This window comes from Diadema antillarum, unplaced genomic scaffold (genome assembly GCF_040938485.1).
Source record: "Diadema antillarum isolate AM-2024a unplaced genomic scaffold, OU_Dant_1.0 seq00000897_RagTag, whole genome shotgun sequence".
Lineage (NCBI taxonomy): Eukaryota > Metazoa > Echinodermata > Echinoidea > Diadematoida > Diadematidae > Diadema > Diadema antillarum.
The window spans coordinates 222,241-240,265 of record NW_027271758.1 but is presented as its reverse complement, the minus strand read 5'-3'; the positions used below and the strand labels follow the sequence as shown (position 1 = coordinate 240,265).

At 41.2% G+C, this 18,025-nt stretch overlaps 1 protein-coding gene across 1 annotated transcript; it reads right to left on the bottom strand.

The window, feature by feature from the left end:
• Positions 1-319: 319 nt before the first annotated feature.
• LOC139741021 (SHC SH2 domain-binding protein 1 homolog B-like) lies at positions 320-17,893 on the bottom strand. The gene is made up of 9 exons (XM_071651610.1): positions 17,251-17,893; positions 16,117-16,358; positions 15,385-15,459; positions 14,447-14,692; positions 10,309-10,432; positions 9,580-9,733; positions 1,780-2,039; positions 1,155-1,295; positions 320-616 (listed from the first exon to the last, which is right to left on the bottom strand). The coding sequence occupies exons 1-9, from the start codon at positions 17,776-17,778 to the stop codon at positions 374-376; spliced, it is 2,013 nt and encodes a 670-aa protein (XP_071507711.1). The 5' UTR covers positions 17,779-17,893; the 3' UTR covers positions 320-373.
• Between the last annotated feature and the right edge of the window lie 132 nt (positions 17,894-18,025).

Here is an 18,025-nt window from a genome sequence, read left to right as displayed (position 1 = left end):
CAGTTGCATGGCTTTGAAAGTCAGAATGTTTTCCAAGAGTGCTCAAGCGTTGCAGTCTCAGAATAATGTGGTACACACAGGGTTTACACCATGGCACTCAAGGATTTAATGTCCAAATGTACAAACATAGATGCCTTCTTTCAGTCATATGAGAAAATGTTCACTTCAATAACTTTGCATAACAGCGAGCAGTTGGATTTAATTTTTCATCAATTTTGCATTAATGGGCAATGCTATTCATGCAGTTTCGCATGAAATTCAACATTCAAGCAAAGGTGTCAGAAACTGCTGCTTTCAACCTAAGCAGATGATCTGAATATCACTGACTTGAGACACTGCGATGCACATCAAACACAAAGGTAACAATTTGTGTTCAGTTCTGACCTGTGTAGGTTAATATTGCCTCTCCGAAAATGTTATTGCTGAAGTCGTTCTTGCCGATATCGGTGACGTCGATTCCTCGTAGGAGACCGATAACATCCACCGTCACTTGCTCGGACATCTCCTGCTGCTGCGAGAAAACGCAAGCCCTGACTGCAGAGCCCTGGTTGTCACACACCTTGGAGGTGACCAGTCCCAGAGATGTCCTGTCATTTCCTTCGTCGCTCTCTTGGATCTATTAGTTCCATGATGACAATAATAATAGTGACAATAGTACAATAGTAGTGACTATAGTACAGTAACATTGATAGTTGTTTTCAGCACATTTTACTAGTATTCCACTCCTTCAAGAAGTATTTGACTTATTACATCACATCACATCACATCACATCACATCAAATTATATTATATTATATTATACTATATCATATTATAATACAAAAACATGCTCTATATCATATTATAATACAAAAACATGCTCTATATATCCCAAGCATAATAGTCAGTAAATTTGGAATTGCAAGTAAGACTACTTGACAAGTGACTGAATTTGTGACCAAGAGCCACAGCAACAGAAGGACATAATTATAGTAAAGTGTCATCCCTTCTTAGGAGAAAAAATCAGCCATTTCACAGCTTGGAGACATTTTGGTTACTTGCTTGTTTGATTCTGTTAATTTTGCAAATTCATGTATCAGAGGACTTGCAAAATTCATGGAAATAAAAACTTTGAAAATACATCTAGCGCATACAGAGCTGTACAGAAATGATACCTCAACTGATATGGCTCCGACGATATTGCCATTGTTATTGTCATTTTCCTCCCCTTCACCTCTCTGGAGCAGACCACAATGGTGAATGTGAGATTCTTGAATGTGGACGGACGAGCCCGCTTTGCAGTGCACTCCACTCTCCTGCACAGTGAAAAGATAGGTAAAATTGGATCACCCGACAATAATTGGTTGTCACTCGAGAAGTCCTTTCGTGGGCATGTTCATTAAAGAATCAAGGAGTAACAGTTTGGATGAGCCAAGTGAAAAAAACCCAGGACATTTGACATGCACATATTTTATCATAGCATTATTCTCATGCCATTGTGTGCACACGTTTCTAATAGTTCTACTCACTCTCATTATTATTACCATTTATTCGACAAGGTAAAGAATATAGGATACATGATATCATAAACATTACAAACATGAAACAAAAACCAGAATGAACATTACAAAGGGATACACTGTACTGTACATGTTACACAAATAAATGGAGACAACATGAGGGTCAGGGTCCACAAAAGTAAAGACATTTACTATTGCTTACTATTCCTAGGCAATTACACACACGCAAATTTACTGTCATTACGATTGTGCAGCGTGCAGACTAGGAAATCCCACTCACATGCATCTCCTTGATCTCACACCCCCTCATCTCGAGCACGCCTCCTCGGAAGACGGTTATCCCCCTCCCTCCGCTCTTCAGGGTGCAGTTTTCCATGGCAACCTTGCTGCCGGCGCCAACGGCCACCAGCCCCTCCCACGTCTCCCTGTTTTCGTCCTCCAGCGTGAGGTTGGCGATGGTGGCGCTGTTTGCGCTGCAGTCCACAAAGATGTCGGTCAGCTCTTCACAGACGATTGTGACTTCTTCTCTCCTGCCAACACCTACAGAACAACAACAACAAAATAGTCAATAATGTGCCTTTAGATGCACGAGTCCTATTAGACCGGGGGCCCAGAAGATTTATTCAGCTGAAAAGGGTCACACTTTTTAATGGTCTCATCATATAAGGATGTGTCCAAGGGTCAATAAAATGAATTGCTGGCAAGTCACATCCTGTACCGTAAGCCTAGGGACCACAAAAAGGGACCCCGAAAAATGGATTTATTCAGCCGAAGGGGGTCACGGACAAAAGTTGGTGGATATTGTTCCTTTGGGTGTACTTATCATGAAAACAGCAATGCCAGCTATTTTATCCTGTACGGGGCCCCAGACAGTAGCCCCATAGGGCCCTACAAATATGGTGTTATTCAGCTGAAAAGGGTCACAGCTAATTTCTTTTGCAATGGAAGTAGTTCCCATCAGAGATATCCAAAACACCAATGCCAGCTATTTTATCCTGTACGGGGCCCTAGACAGTAGCCCCAAAGGGCCCCACCCCCCATAGGCCTACATACAAACACACACAAACATTGATTTTATTCAGTTGAAAAGAGTCACGGCTAATTTCTTTTGCAATTGAAGTAGTTCCCATCAGATATATTCAAAACACCAATACCAGCTACTTTATCCTGTACGGGGCCCCAGACAGTAGCCCCAAAGTGCCCCACCCCCCCCCCCATAGGCCATACGTACAAATACACACAAACATTGATTTCATTCGTGCAGCTGAGAAGAGTCACGGCTAATTTCATTTGCAATGGAAGGAGTACCCATCAGAGATATCAAAAACACCAAAGTCAGTTATGTTATCCAGTACGGGGCCCCGGACAGTAGCCCCAAAGGAGCTCCCCCCCCCCCCCCCCCCCCAACACACACACACACACACACACACACATTAGTTTCATTCAGCTGAAAATAGTCACGGCTAATTTCTTTTGCAATGGAAGTAGTACCCATCAGAGATATCAAAAATACCAAAGCCAGCTACTTTATCCTGCACGGGGCCCCAGTCAGTAGCCCCAAATTGCTCCCTCCCTCCCCCCCCCCCCCCCCCCCCACACACACACACATTGATTTTATTCAGCTGAAAAGGGTCATGGCTATATACTTTCTTTTGCAGTTGGAAGTAGTAGGCATACTCATCAGAGATATCCAAAACACTAAAGCCAGTTATTTTATCCTGTACGGGGTCCCAGACAGTAGCCCCGAAGTGCACCCCCCAACACACACACACACACACACACACACTCACACACACACACACACACACACATTAGTTTCATTCAGCCAAAATGGGTCACGGCTAATTTCTTTTGCAATGGAAGTATACCCATCAGAAATATCCAAAGCACCAAAGCCAGTTATTTTATCCTGAACGGGGCCCCAGACAGTAGCCCCAAAGTGCCCCCTACACACACACACACACACACACACACACACACACACACACACACACATATTGGTTTCATTCAGCCGAAAAGGGTCACGGCTAATTTCTTTTGCAATGGAAGTAGTACCCATCGGATATCAAAATTACCAAAGTCAGATATTTTATCCTGCACGGGGTCCCGTACAGTAGCTCCAAAGTGTTTTGCTTTATTCTCTTTATTGTTTGCATCTCTTCTTCTTAAATATGCGCTCCTTCGTCTTCATTTCGCGGCAACGACAATGCGTCCTCCTCCTCCTCATCATCATCATCAGTAGCCCCAAAGTGCCCCCCTCCACATACACACACACACACACACACACACACACACATTAGTTTCATTCACCTGAAAAGGGTCACGGCTAATTTCTTTTGCAATGGAAGTAGTACTCATCAGAGATATCCAAAATACCAAAGCCAGTTATTTTATCCTGTATGGGACCCCGCACAGTATAGCCCCAAACACGGGTAATTTCTTTTGCACTGGATGAAGTACCTATCAGAGATATTCAACACACCAAGGCTTATTTATCCTGCACAAAGCCCCAGACAGTAGCTCCACAGTGTCCCATCCATTATACATGTACTGTGAATCAGCTGAAAATTGTCTTACAAATTCTTTTGTAACGTTAATATCAGGGCCTACTGAACAGAGATATCACAAACACTAAAGCAAGTCATCTTATCCTGTATACGGGGTCCCATAGGTTACAGTAGCAAAACACTCAAGAAATTTGCAAAGGAAGCATACTTTTGTATAGTGCACAACCAAGATGACCATATTACGAAAACCAGTCATTTCATCTTGTACTGGGCCCACGTTACAGTAGCCATAAAGTGCCCCTCCCCCACATGATTATTATGACATCATTTAGCTGAAAAGAGTCATAGTTGTTTTTCTTTTTCAATCGAAGTAGGCCTTAGTTTACATCATAGATACCCAAAACATCAAAGCCAGTTAGGTTTTCCCAGCCAATTTCGCACTTCTGTTGGTTCATTATAGAAGGTTCGAATTCGTAAAATGGGTATTCAAATTGGCTGGTACCTTACGTTCATTCAAATTCGCCTTGACTTGCCGAAAAGGGTACTTCAGTCATCAAATTTCGCGAAAGACAGTCAAATTCCAAACGTGTTCATTCAAATTCAAATCATGCTATTTCTTTGTTTCAGATCATTTTAACATGTCTTTCTATGTGTGTTTTCGTTTCATCTATAAATTACTGTTATAAAGCAGTAAATGTATCACATTTCTTATCTAGTATAACTGGATTTGGTTGTTCTGTAACCAGACTGGTAACGCTCCTTCTCTTTCATATACATGTCATTATAGGCCTATACGTGTACCAGTAATGCAGATGAACTTCATTTTTATAGTCATGACAGCACAATAGATACAGACGTATATCTCTGGAAGACATAGAAAGAATTATATAAAAAAATTGAGGATCATAACCTTGACTTCTTGGAACTGGCCGACCGCTCGTAATAAAGCGCTCGTAACGGCCAGATAATTTGTGGCTTCTTACTTCTTTGGATTCAAAAAGCACATTAAAAAAATGGTGTCAAAGTCTCTTAAACGAATACGAAAACATGAAATGCTATGATGCTTACAAAACAATAACTACGTCGAAAGAAAATTGTATATACATTCTTTCATGTTATACTTTACGTACCTTAATTTCTGTTATCAAAAAAGTGATGTTCATATCTTTTTTGTCGAAAAATGAAATAAAACATTGAATTGAATTGAATTGAAAATAAGGAAAGAGGCCAAGCATGAACATATCTGTTTAATTGACTGCAGAACATGTTAAATTAGATAGCCAGAAATCAATTTGGATGAACGAGCGCAGCATGTAATCACGTGACTATATCATTATGAATTTATGAATGAACGGATAGTGGAATGGTACTTGTCTTATATATGGATTTCAGTTGAAAAAGTGTTATTTAGAATAAGGTTAGAGGTAATGTGAATGTTTCAAAATAAATTTGAATGAAGAGATTAATATGACATCGAACTACCATGTCATCTAGGCGAAATTTTTGCTAAATTTAATTCAACATTAAAGAATTCGATTAAAATAGGTGCGATATTGGCCCGGATGCAGGGCCCTTGACAGGTATAGCCCCAAAGTATTCCCACCCCATATGAATTAATTGTTTTTATGTGAAAAGAGTCATGTATGCCTATTTTCCTTGGCAGTGGAATGAACAGCTGAGATACGTAAAACACAAACCCATCCAGTTAAGGGGCCCCCAGCCAGTAGCTGGAAAGTGCTCCCGTATTATTTTATTCTAAGTGAAAAGAATCACTGCTATAATTTCTTTTGCAATGGAAGTAGTACTCAAGGAGGTATCAAAAACACCGAAACCAGTTATATTATAGCTGTACGGGGCCCCACGGAGTGTTCCTAAAGTGTCCCCACATGTAATTCCACTATCAAGATCTGCATCCCGATCTATTCAATCTGTCAGATCGGGAGAGAGCGGCAAAAGTGTACTGGGACCGGGAGCATCGTAGCAGCAGCGTTTGGGTGATGGGGTTGGATCTGGCAATTTTACAGATCGGGAAGAAATTTTGAACTGGTTCAAAATGTCTTCCTCATCTCCCCATCAAGATTGACCTATTTTGAATCGTAGCTCAAACGGGGAGAGAGCAGTGACAGTGTAAATACCGCGGGGTCCAGGTTTTTCTGACCGTAGTAACAGCGGCACAAGAACGGGAAATATAGTCTAAACTAGACACCGACGACATGGTCCCGCTGCTGCGCCGCTTTCTTGATCAAAGCACGACCTTCCCGCTTTAACGACGCTCTCACTAAGTTCTCTACTCTCGTATAAAATCAAGGCCTGTTCCTACGACGCTTCATTCCTGCTTCGATAACGCTGTTGGCCGCTTTAGCTACGCTGTTCCTACGCTTTCCCAGACTCAATTATGCACGTCTTCCACTCTCGCCGCTCCAAAGCCCCTGTTCCACTATGCCGTTCTCGCTACGATTTGACAATTTTCTCAGATCAGGAAGGATCGGGTAAAACCTGAGCCGATCTGGACACAGTACGATGTTAGAACGCTCTCAGTGCGCTGCAGTTACGACTACCACGTGCTTGCTACGCTCTTACTACGATGATCGGGAATGAGGCATTACGATCCCTGCCGCTGCAGCTACGCTCTAGAACAATGTAGCTACGCTGTCAGTGCGATGTTGCCGATGTTATCCGATTGATCCACGCTGTATCTACGCTCTGAACGATCTATACGATCTTATCACGCTGTCACCCCGTTCAGAGAGCTGAAAAGTGCCCGATGTGCACCGATGTACCCCGATTCGACTGTCGATCTGCAGTCAGTCAACTTATCAGCATGCAGAACCGACGAAGAAATATACTGTGGACCTCGAAGAGGCTCCTCAACTCACGGTTCTTTTGCAGCAACGCATTGTTATAAACAAAGACGTGCTGATTTTTCCAAGGCTTTTTCTTGATGTCCTTGCTTTTATAGTCCGTCTTCCTCTACTTGTAGATGATTTCATATTCTTCAAAATTCTGCTATGTCCTCTTCCTCCTCTTTAAGCATCACGTGCAGTCTCTCTTTCTTCGCCTTTTGGGTAGCTGCTCTGTTGCTTTCTTCTCTTCTTTTTCTTCGTCTCTTCTCCTTCTTCGAAAATTTGAGCTCCTTCTTCATGTTCTGCCCTGACAGGTGCAGCGACAATGCCATCCTCCTCCTTAACAGTTCTGCCTCTCGATCTCCTTGATCTTCTTCTGGCAGACATTTTTGTGTAAGTTTTCTTCCCGTTCTTGTGCCGATGTTACTACGCTCAGAAAGACCTTGTTACGCTCATCCCGCTGCGTTTACGCTGTCACTACGCTCTCCCCGCTTGCCGTACGATAAAAAACAGGTCAATTTTGATCGGGGAGATCGGGAAGAAATTTTGAGCAGGTTCAAAATTTCTTCCCGATCTGAAAAAATGTCCGCTCCAACCCCGACCTCCGCACGCTGCTTCCGATCCCCGTACGCTTTTGCCGCTCTCTCCCGATCTGCTAGATCGGGACAGATTGGGGTCCAGATCGTGATAGTGGAACGGGGGCTTAAGATCGAACGTAGCCAATACGCTGGGAAATGTTTGCCGGAACAGCAAAACTGATGATGATGAGGAGGACGCGTTGTCCTTGCCGCGAAAATGAAGACGAAGGAGCGCATATTTAAGAAGAAGAGATGCAAACAATAAAGAGAATAAAGCAAAACACTTTGGAGATACTGTACGGGACCCCGTGCAGGATAAAATATCTGACTTTGGTATTTTGATATCCGATGGATACTACTTCCATTGCAAAAGAAATTAGCCGTGACCCTTATCGGCTGAATAAAAGCAATATATATATATGTGTGTGTGTGTGTGTGTGTGTGTGTGTGTGTGTGTGTGTGTAGGGGGCACTTTGGGGCTACTGTCTGGGGCCCCGTATAGGATAAAATAACTGGCTTTAGTGCTTTGGATATCTCTGATAAGTACTACTTCCGATTGCAAAAGAAAGTAGCCGTGACTCTTTTCAGCTGAATAAAATCAATGTGTGTGTGTGGGGGGGGGGGGGGGGGGGGGGGAGGGGGTAAGGGGGCAATTTGGGGCTACTGTCTGGGGCCCCATGCAGGATAAAATAACTGGCTTTGGTATTTTGGATTTCTCTGATGGGTACTAATTCCATTGCAAAAGAAATTAGCCGTTACTCTTATCAGCTGAATAACGTCAATGTGTGTGTGTGTGTGTGTGTGTGTGTTTGTACGTAGGGCTTATAGGGGGTGGGGCACTTTGGGGCTACTGTCTGGGGCCCCGTGCAGGATAAAATAGCTGGCTTTGGTGTTTTGGATATCTCTGATTGGTACTCCTTCCATTGCAAAAGAAATTAGCCGTGACTTTTTAACTGAATAAAATCAATGTTTGTGTGTGTTTGTACGTAGGCCTATGGGGGGTGGGGCCCTTTGGGGCTACTGTCTAGGGCCCCGTACAGGATAAAATAGCTGGCATTGGTGTTTTGGATATCTCTGATGGGAACTACTTCCATTGCAAAAGAAATTAGCCGTGACCCTTTTCAGCTGAATAACACCATATTTGTGGGGCCCTTTTGGGCTACTGTCTGGGGCCCCGTACAGGATAAAATAGCTGGCATTGCTGTTTTCATGATAAGTACACCCAAAGGAACAATATCCACCAACTTTTGTCCGTGACCCCCTTCGGCTGAATAAATCCATTTTTCGGGGTCCCTTTTTGTGGTCCCTAGGCTTACGGTACAGGATGTGACTTGCCAGCAATTCATTTTATTGACCCTTGGCCACATCCATACATGATGAGACCATCAAAAAGTGTGACCCTTTTCAGCTGAATAAATGCTCTAGGCCCCCGGTCTATATTCAACAACAACATGAAAAAAGACAGTCTTCATGTTTTAGTTAGTGTCAGAAGACTTTGAGTCTCACATTTTATGGTCAAACTTTCCTGGCTTGTATTTGAGGAGAGAACTGTTTCTTATTTTTCTTTCCACTATCTTTAAGTAACTTGAAGGTGTTATTAGGAACCCTCATGAGCAGGGGGAGGGGGGGGGGGGGCTATACAGAAGTGGGTTAGTTGCATGTTAACATGATAATGAAAAGCTAAATAGCTATACATCTTACATTTTTTTCATGCTTAAAATCTGTCTCTGATAAATTGCCCTTATTGAGTGACTCTAATTTCGTGACAAGACCGCTAGTGCACAACGATCGAAACAAAAAAGAAAACCACATCAAATTCAGAAAACCTTCAGATTTTATAAAATGTATGATACTGAACCCATAAAAAGCTTGAACAGAAGCTGCACTAACATTTTCTGAATACCTACAACCTTCTACACGCAAAACTTTTGATGAAATTGTTAGTGTAAATATGAGAACAAAGGCACCGTTTTTGTTCACGCAAAGGTTCACCATTCTCATGGAAATACCACTGCAACATACTTGGAATACAAAATGCTTCAAGATGAAATACTTGCAGATGTAAGTGTTCACATACTTTTCAGTGCCATTACAAAGCATAAAGTATTAATAAAACACTGAACCTGTAGAAGATCCAGGAAATACCACTGACCTTTGATGGAGACAGACTGGGTGAGGTTGTAGAAACCTTTGCCTGAGTAGCGACCAGGAAAGATAAGAATAGTGTCCCCATCGTAGCTGTCCGCCAGGGCATCACCAGGCACCTTGCAGTGCTCAATGATTACGTCTGAAGGGAGCTTCAGGTTCTGGTCACAAAAAAAAAAAAGGAAGGGGGGTGCATATGGTGTATCAATGGTACAACCTCTCTTTATGAGCACCCATGACATTGACCTGTTCTGTACATACTAGCAAGAGTCTATTAAATGTTGGTATACACTTTGGCTGTTTCTACAGTTAGGGACTGCAATGTCTTGATCACTACCTACATTGTGTATTCAGTCCTACAACATTAGACATGAATTTATTAAAGTAGCAACAGTTTTGAACACTGATCTCCTAAGACTAGACTTGGCTGTGATAAAGCAAGAAAGGTTCACAGCATGACATTTTCACGAATTGGAGCTGACGGCCTTTTGTGCAACATGGAATGTTGGGAATTGCCACTGGCATTCAATGCATATAGTGTAGACAAGAACTTTTACATGCATTTTAATTTTGGAAATATTGGTTTTCATGAAATTTAAGTGGACACTAACATTTCTGGTTTTACAGTATTGACAAGGATAATCACAGGGATATCATAACTACTTTGGAAATGAAGGCTTGGACAACATAATGATTTCTAAGTGAAAACTGAAGACACCGGAATTACACAACAGACCTGTATCATACCAATTGTCAGCTTTTCGGCAACCAAATAAGTGCGAGCAGAGTCATCTGATCTGGCATGCCGCGTTTCACCGTTTCCCTTGGACCGAGGACCATTTGGAATATTCATGAGGGACCTTTTCATTGGGAAACACAAGCATATAAACTTCATTATCTATAAGCTATTATTTTTCTTTTGGAAAAAAAAGGGTTTTGTATTGTTTGAAAATTTGCTTTTACTAAGTTTTTTTACAAGTTTTATGAGATCACAGGAGAAAAAAACATATATTTTACATTGCGAGTCTTACCTCAGGACAGCAAGCTGCACAAAGAGCCACATTGTGTGTTACATCTACTGTGATATCAAAGTTTACAGTACCTGATGATTAGATGGTGATCACATTTTCACTTGCTATGAAGACACTTCGAAGCTAGTCTTCAAGACATACATTGGAAGCAAAAACAGCAATGAAGACCTTTGAACAGGCAGACACAAATTTTATGGTATTGATCATGAAAAAAGCTCAAGAGCATGCATGAACCTGATGAAACACAGAAAAATGAAAGCAAATGATACTCTACAAACATATCTTAGGAAAAAATCTAAATGACTTTATAGGAGAATTCTCATCACCAAAAACTTACATATGATAATAACTATTCATACTACCCACAACACAAACAACAAGGAAAAGTAGAAATTACGTGGTGCGTAATATATGTCCCCACCGGAAGTAGCATTTTGTAGCAAAATGTACTATACAGATCAAAAATCAAGGTCAAAGGTCAAAGAAGTCAAAGGTCAAAATTCTGTGTACAAGTTTTGAAACCCTCACCTGGTGCCATCACATAAAGCAAACGGAATCGAAATCGGGTTAGAAATGGCGAAGGAGTAGCATTTTGTAGCCATTGTACAATATAGGTCAAAAATCAAGGTCAAAGGTCAAAGAAGTCAAAGGTCAAAATTCTGTGTAGAAATTTTGAAGCCCTCACCTAGTGCCATCACATAAAGCAAACGAAATCGAAATCGGGTTAGAAATGGCGAAGGAGTAGCATTTTGTAGCAAAATGTACAATACAGGTCAAAAAATCAAGGTCAAAGGTCAAAATTCTGTGTACAAGTTTTGAAGCCCTCAACTAGTGCCATCACATAACGCAAACGGAATCGAAATCAGGTTAGAAATGGCGAAGGAGTAGCATTTTGTAGCAAAATGTACAATATAGGTCAAAGGTCAAGGTCAAAGGTCACAACTGAAATTCTGTGCACAAGTTTCAAAGCTCCCACGTAGTGCTATCATATAAAGCAAACAGAATCAAAATTGGCTCATAAATGACAGAGAAGTAGCAAATTGAAGATTTTGATCACACACGGACGGACACACGGACGCACGTACACACGGACACACACACGTACGGAGCCCGTTTCATAGTCCCCTGCTTGAACTCGTTCGGCGGGGACAAAAATCTCTCGATACGATGAAGCCCCTGGGACCAAACAAAGGAATAATGCCAAATCTATAGGTGACTCCCATTAACGCAAGTCCTCAGGACCAGCAGTTTTCTTTCATTACATCAAAATTTTCTTATAGAAGAGCAATAAAGTATGTAAAGATAAAGATTACAATTTCAGGACGTGAATCCTTATTTTGTTATCATGAGAGTTTCGTTATAACCATGTTCATTATAGCGAGAGCGCATTGCATTTTTGTTCCCGCCGAACGAGTTCGAGCAGGGGACTATGAAACGGGCTCCGTACGTGTGTGTGTCCGTGCGTCCGTGTGTCTGTCCGTGTGTGCGTCCGTGTGTGATCCAAATCTTCAATTTGCTACTTCTCTGTCATTTATGAGCCAATTTTGATTCTGTTTGCTTTATATGATAGCACTACACGGGAGCTTTGAAACTGCTACACAGAATTTCAGTTGTGACATTTGACCTTGACCTTTGACCTATAGTGTACATTTTGCTACAAAATGCTACTCCTTCGTCATATCTAACCCGATTTCGATTCCGTTTGCTTTATGTGATAGCACGAGGTGAGGGCTTCAAAACTGCTACACAGAATTTTGACCTGAGACTTCTTTGATCTTTGACCTTGATTTTTGACCTGTATTGTACATTTTGCTACAAAATACTACTCCTTCGCCATTTCTAACCCGATTTCTATTCCGTTTGCTTTATGTGATGGCACTAGGTGAGGGCTTCAAAACTGCTACACAGAATTTTGACCTTTGACTTCTTTGACCTTTGACCCTGATTTTTGACCTGTATTGTACATTGGCTACAAAATGCTACTCCTTCGCCATTTCTCACCCGATTTCGATTCCGTTTGCTTTGTGTGATGGCACTAGGTGAGGGCTTCAAAACTTCTACACAGAATTTTGACCTTTGACTTCTTTGACCTTTGACCTTGATTTTTGACTTATATTGTACATTGGCTACAAAATGCTACTCCTTCGCCATTTCTAACCCGATTTCGATTCCGTTTGCTTTATGTGATGGCACTAGGTGAGGGCTTCAAAACTTCTACACAGAATTTTGACCTTTGACCTTGATTTTTGACTTATATTGTACATTGGCTACAAAATGCTACTCCTCCGCCATTTCTAACCCGATTTCGATTCTGTTTGCTTTATGTGATGGCACTAGGTGAGGGCTTCAAAACTTGTACACAGAATTTTGACCTTTGACTTCTTTGACCTTTGACCTTGATTTTTGATCTGTATTGTACATTTTGCTACAAAATACTACTCCTTCGCCATTTCTAACCCGATTTCGATTCCGTTTGCTTTATGTGATGGCACTAGGTGAGGGCTTCAAAACTGCTACACAGAATTTTGACCTTTGACTTCTTTGACCTTTGACCCTGATTTTTGACCTATATTGTACATTGGCTACAAAATGCTACTCCTTCGCCATTTCTAACCCGATTTCGATTCCGTTTGCTTTGTGTGATGGCACTAGGTGAGGGCTTCAAAACTTCTACACAGAATTTTGACCTTTGACTTCTTTCACCTTTGACCTTGATTTTTGACTTATATTGTACATTGGCTACAAAATGCTACTCCTTCGCCATTTCTAACCCGATTTCGATTCTGTTTGCTTTATGTGATGGCACTAGGTGAGGGCTTCAAAAAATTGTACACAGAATTTTGACCTTTGACTTCTTTGACCTTTGACTTTGATTTTTTGACTTATATTGTAGGCCTACATTGGCTACAAATGCTACTCCTTCACCATTTCTAACCCGATTTCGATTCCGTTTGCTTTGTGTGATGGCACTAGGTGAAGGCTTCAAAACTTCTACACAGAATTTTGACCTTTGACTTCTTTGACCTTTGACCTTGATTTTTGACTTATATTGTACATTGGCTACAAAATGCTACTCCTTCGCCATTTCTAACCCGATTTCGATTCTGTTTGCTTTATGTGATGGCACTAGGTGAGGGCTTCAAAACTTCCACACAGAATTTTGACCTGTGACTTCTTTGACCTTTGACCTTGATTTTTTGACTTATATTGTAAATTGGCTACAAAATGCTACTCCTTCGCCATTTCTAACCCAATTTCGATTCTGTTTGCTTTATGTGATGGCACTAGGTGAGGGCTTCAGAACTTCTACACAGAATTTTGACCTTTGACTTCTTTGACCTTTGACCTTGATTTTTGACCTTATTGTACATTTTGCTACAAAATGCTACTTCTTCGCCATTTCTAACCCGATTTCGATTCCGTTTGCTTTGTGATGGCACTAGGTGAGGGCTTCAAAATTTCTACACAGAATTTTGACCTTTGACTTCTTTGACCTTTGACCTTGATTTTTGACCTATATTGTACATTGGCTACAAAATGCTACTCCTTCGCCATTTCTAACCCGATTTCGATTCCGTTTGCTTTATGTGATGGCACTAGGTGAGGGCTTCAAAACTTGTACACAGAATTTTGACCTTTGACTGCTTTGACCTTTGACCTTGATTTTTGACCTATATTGTACATTTTGCTACAAAATGCTACTTCCGGCGGGGACATATATTACGCACCGCGTAATTTCTACTTTTCCTTGTTTTTTTTTTCATTCTATGTTTCCTTGTTTGAATGTGTGTTCCCTTGGGGGCGGGGTTGGAGGCTTGAAATATCTTCAAAATGTTCTTTCACCTCAAGAATGGGTTTTCTAGCTTCTCCAGCTGGAGCTTGAGCACCTCGATCTCCTCGTGGAGTCCCATGATGTCTGCGGCGATGCGGCTCTCGTTCATGTCCACCTCGACGTCGCTAGTGTTGCTGTCTTCCAGTTGGCCCTGCAGCCCTCGCATGACAGTGTGCTTAGCGCGGTAGTCGGCAAGGATCTCCTCGTGCTTCCTGACGAGGTGGGCCGGAATCTTCTTCTCCTGGACATCATATATGCTGGAGAAACGGGAGTGGAGTTTCTACTCAGTGAGGGGAGGTGTGTGTGTATTTGTGTGTGTGTTTTTTGATTGGTGATATTTTAGGCATAAAGATGCACTGTATCAACTGAAAGAGTGACTAGCAGTGAAGTAAAATGAAATGAAATGAAATTCAGCAAAACATAAAAAGAGTCCCTTCTCTTGATGTTCATCACAACACTAGTTGCCTACACCTTTTTTCTTTATAATATAAGTAAAGACATGCTTAATCTTGTTATATCACTTTTTTTTGGGGGGGGGGGGCAGGTAATGGATGTACCGGTATCCATATTCTTATGCCCTTTCCATGATATGATCTTATACGAGTAAAAAGTCACCTTGCATCAAAGCACAAAATGTTGTTGTTTGGTGTGAACATATCATAATTGACTGTGCAATTTTCATATTACTGACTGAAATCTGACAGAATAATTAAAAATATCAAAAGTGAAATGTGTGCATGCTCTTGCATCAACCAACAGAGCACTGTTGATTGGAAAAAGACTTGACCAACAGCCAATTTGTTACATGTGTGACTGTTGCCATGATACATAGGTCCTATACAATATTGTTGTAGTTATTTCAAGTCTAGAATGAAACAGGGCAAACAATATTTGGGTGCATATCAATATGCTTCCATGTAAAAATGCAGCTACATAACTTTCTACTTACAATCTTAGCCTTTGCTTAATGAAGTCTGTGCCGTCATCATCATCCATTGGTCTCCAGATGTTTTGGTAGAAGAACCTTTAAAGTAATGAAAGTAACATTTAGATATTTGCACTAATGCTAAACAGCCACCAATCAAAACTCAAGTACTGGTGCTATGCAAGACTCAACATATTTTGATTAGATCCAGCTCACAGGTGCACACACACAAAAAGAGAGAGAGAGAGAGAGGAAAAGATCTCAAAATATGATGGAGCCAGTGACAGTATGCAGAGTATTTATTTATCAAAGAAATTGAGAAAGAGAGTATGGTTTTGTTGAAAAATTCAGTAGTTGAATGACTTCTTCAAATATGAATGATTGTTTTTCATCTGATATGTTGAAACTGCAGTGAAAAATGGCAGTTTCAATGCAAAGTTTTAGGCATACAGTACTCAACACTGTACAAAGTAAGCAAACCACAGAAAAATATAATCAAACGAGATTTTTCTGTTTTTTTCTGACAGCTTCTACTTGATAAAATGAGTGACCCACTTTGATAACCTGAACAGCTTTATCAAAATATTCAACAACTGACCTGTTCAATGCTATTAACCTATTTCCTAGAGTACATGACAGCCCTTTCAGGTGATAATGCATTTTGACCAATTAAAAACCACAAAATTAGGCTATATAAAAGGAGCATAGTATCAGGTAATAAATAACAATCATGAATATCTACAAACAGTCCTATACCGATAGTGTTCAACAGCAAGTGCAGTGTCGTCCAGCATCCCTGACTCGTCAAAGATTGGGTACAGGTCCGCGAGTGGGACGACATTGTCTAGTTCATCCTTCAGAAGCTTTGCAATCTGGTCCCTTTGTTCCTGCAGGACCTTGTCAGGGCACATCCGACCTCCCATGATGCAGTAGAATGGCTCTGCAAGATGAATTCCCGCTTTGACGTTCGGGGGCAGTGTAATGAGTGCTTCATCAACCTGTAGTACGATGTAAAATAAACATGGCATACATATTGAAGTCTAGCCTTATTTTGTGCAAATCAGTGGGGGGGGGGGGGGACATTCATAAGGAACTCTTTCCCACTCAAACCCAAATCAACTTGTACTATCGAAGGTAAAGCCATAGAAAGCAAACCTACCTGTTCAAGTATATTCACTTCTGGCTTAGTTGGTCTTGATGAAGATATCATAAGACAATCATATAAAACAGAAGTTTGTCAATCATAACATCAAGAAAGCAAAGCATAATTTCACATAGGGCCTACAATGTCAGCTCAATTTTCATACGTATCCACAATTCATATGAATTAAATCTCTCATGATGCATTGTCTAAATGCATCAATCAATGCAAATATTCAACTTGTAAGTTGTACTTGGATACTCCCACTCCTAGTCCTACATTTGAAACCACTTACACAAACAATTAAAGCGCACACAATTCTACGAGGAATTAAAAGTCTATCTATTTGATGAAAATAGGTTTTGAAATGGCGAAGATATCCAAAAACAAATTTAATACAAAGTTGTCGGAGTTCAGATCGAGTTAGATCTAAATAAGGAGGGTCCTACCTTTTAACATTTAGGTAGACCCGTCTAAAGGATGCTATCTACAGGACCTCTTTTATATATATATATATACCAGGTATATCACTGCCATTTCAAAGCGATATTTATCAAATAAACTTCTGTACTAGCTCCACTTAAAATGATATGCTTTTTATCATTGTCTCGAGTCTCTAATTATATAATTCTACTGCAAAAAGTCATACTCATAACCCGAATCCCCCATCTCAACCAAAACTAACAGTTAGGACCTAGACCCCTGTTTCTATAGTAGGGCCTACAGCACCATCCATCCCTTTAACCTACCTCGACTAAGACGTCACAGTCCTCTACTAGTCCAGGTTTGCCTATTTTCCATAGAGCTTTCCACGTGTCGCATTGGATGTTGTCTTGCAGGTAGTTGAACATGTCCCTATGTACGTCAATGCTATCATGTGCTTCAAATAATTCTACGTAAGCCTCGAGGCGATCCGAAAATGTCAGGTCATCCGTTTGAAATATATTCAGCGTAGGGGTTTCTGAGTTTTCTCTTTCGCTACCCCCGCAACGACTGGGCGAGTTGCTGGTGTATCGAGCTGCTGGGCCATCGTTAGTGCCGTTGCACCCCGGCCTCGTAGCACCCGGCGAGGCGAAAGGACCACCTGCGTTCGAATCTTCCCGCCCGTTCGTTATCAGTGTCTCAGGGCCAACCAAGTTGCCATCACAGCTGTCCTTGGAAATGAAGTCTGCTTGCGGTGTCTTTGATTCTTCCGACGGATCTTTTGACATCTTTTCGAACTTGACGTCTGCGATTACTTTCCTCTTTTTCGCTTCCGTGACGTCGACAAGATCCATCGCCAAATACTAGTAACAGTGAAACATACACTAATTGTAGAAACGATAGCGTTAACTGTTACGTTAGATTATTTATGGGCAAATAAATGGAACACACGGTTCTTCGTGGGCCGGGTCGATAAATGGTTATTACGTAAAAAGTCTCCTCTGACACCTACCTCACAGTCACACTCACACAGCTGTTGCAGTAGCGAGAAACGTCCGCAAAACACACACGCGGAGTACTAGTACTATTTCACAGCAGCCG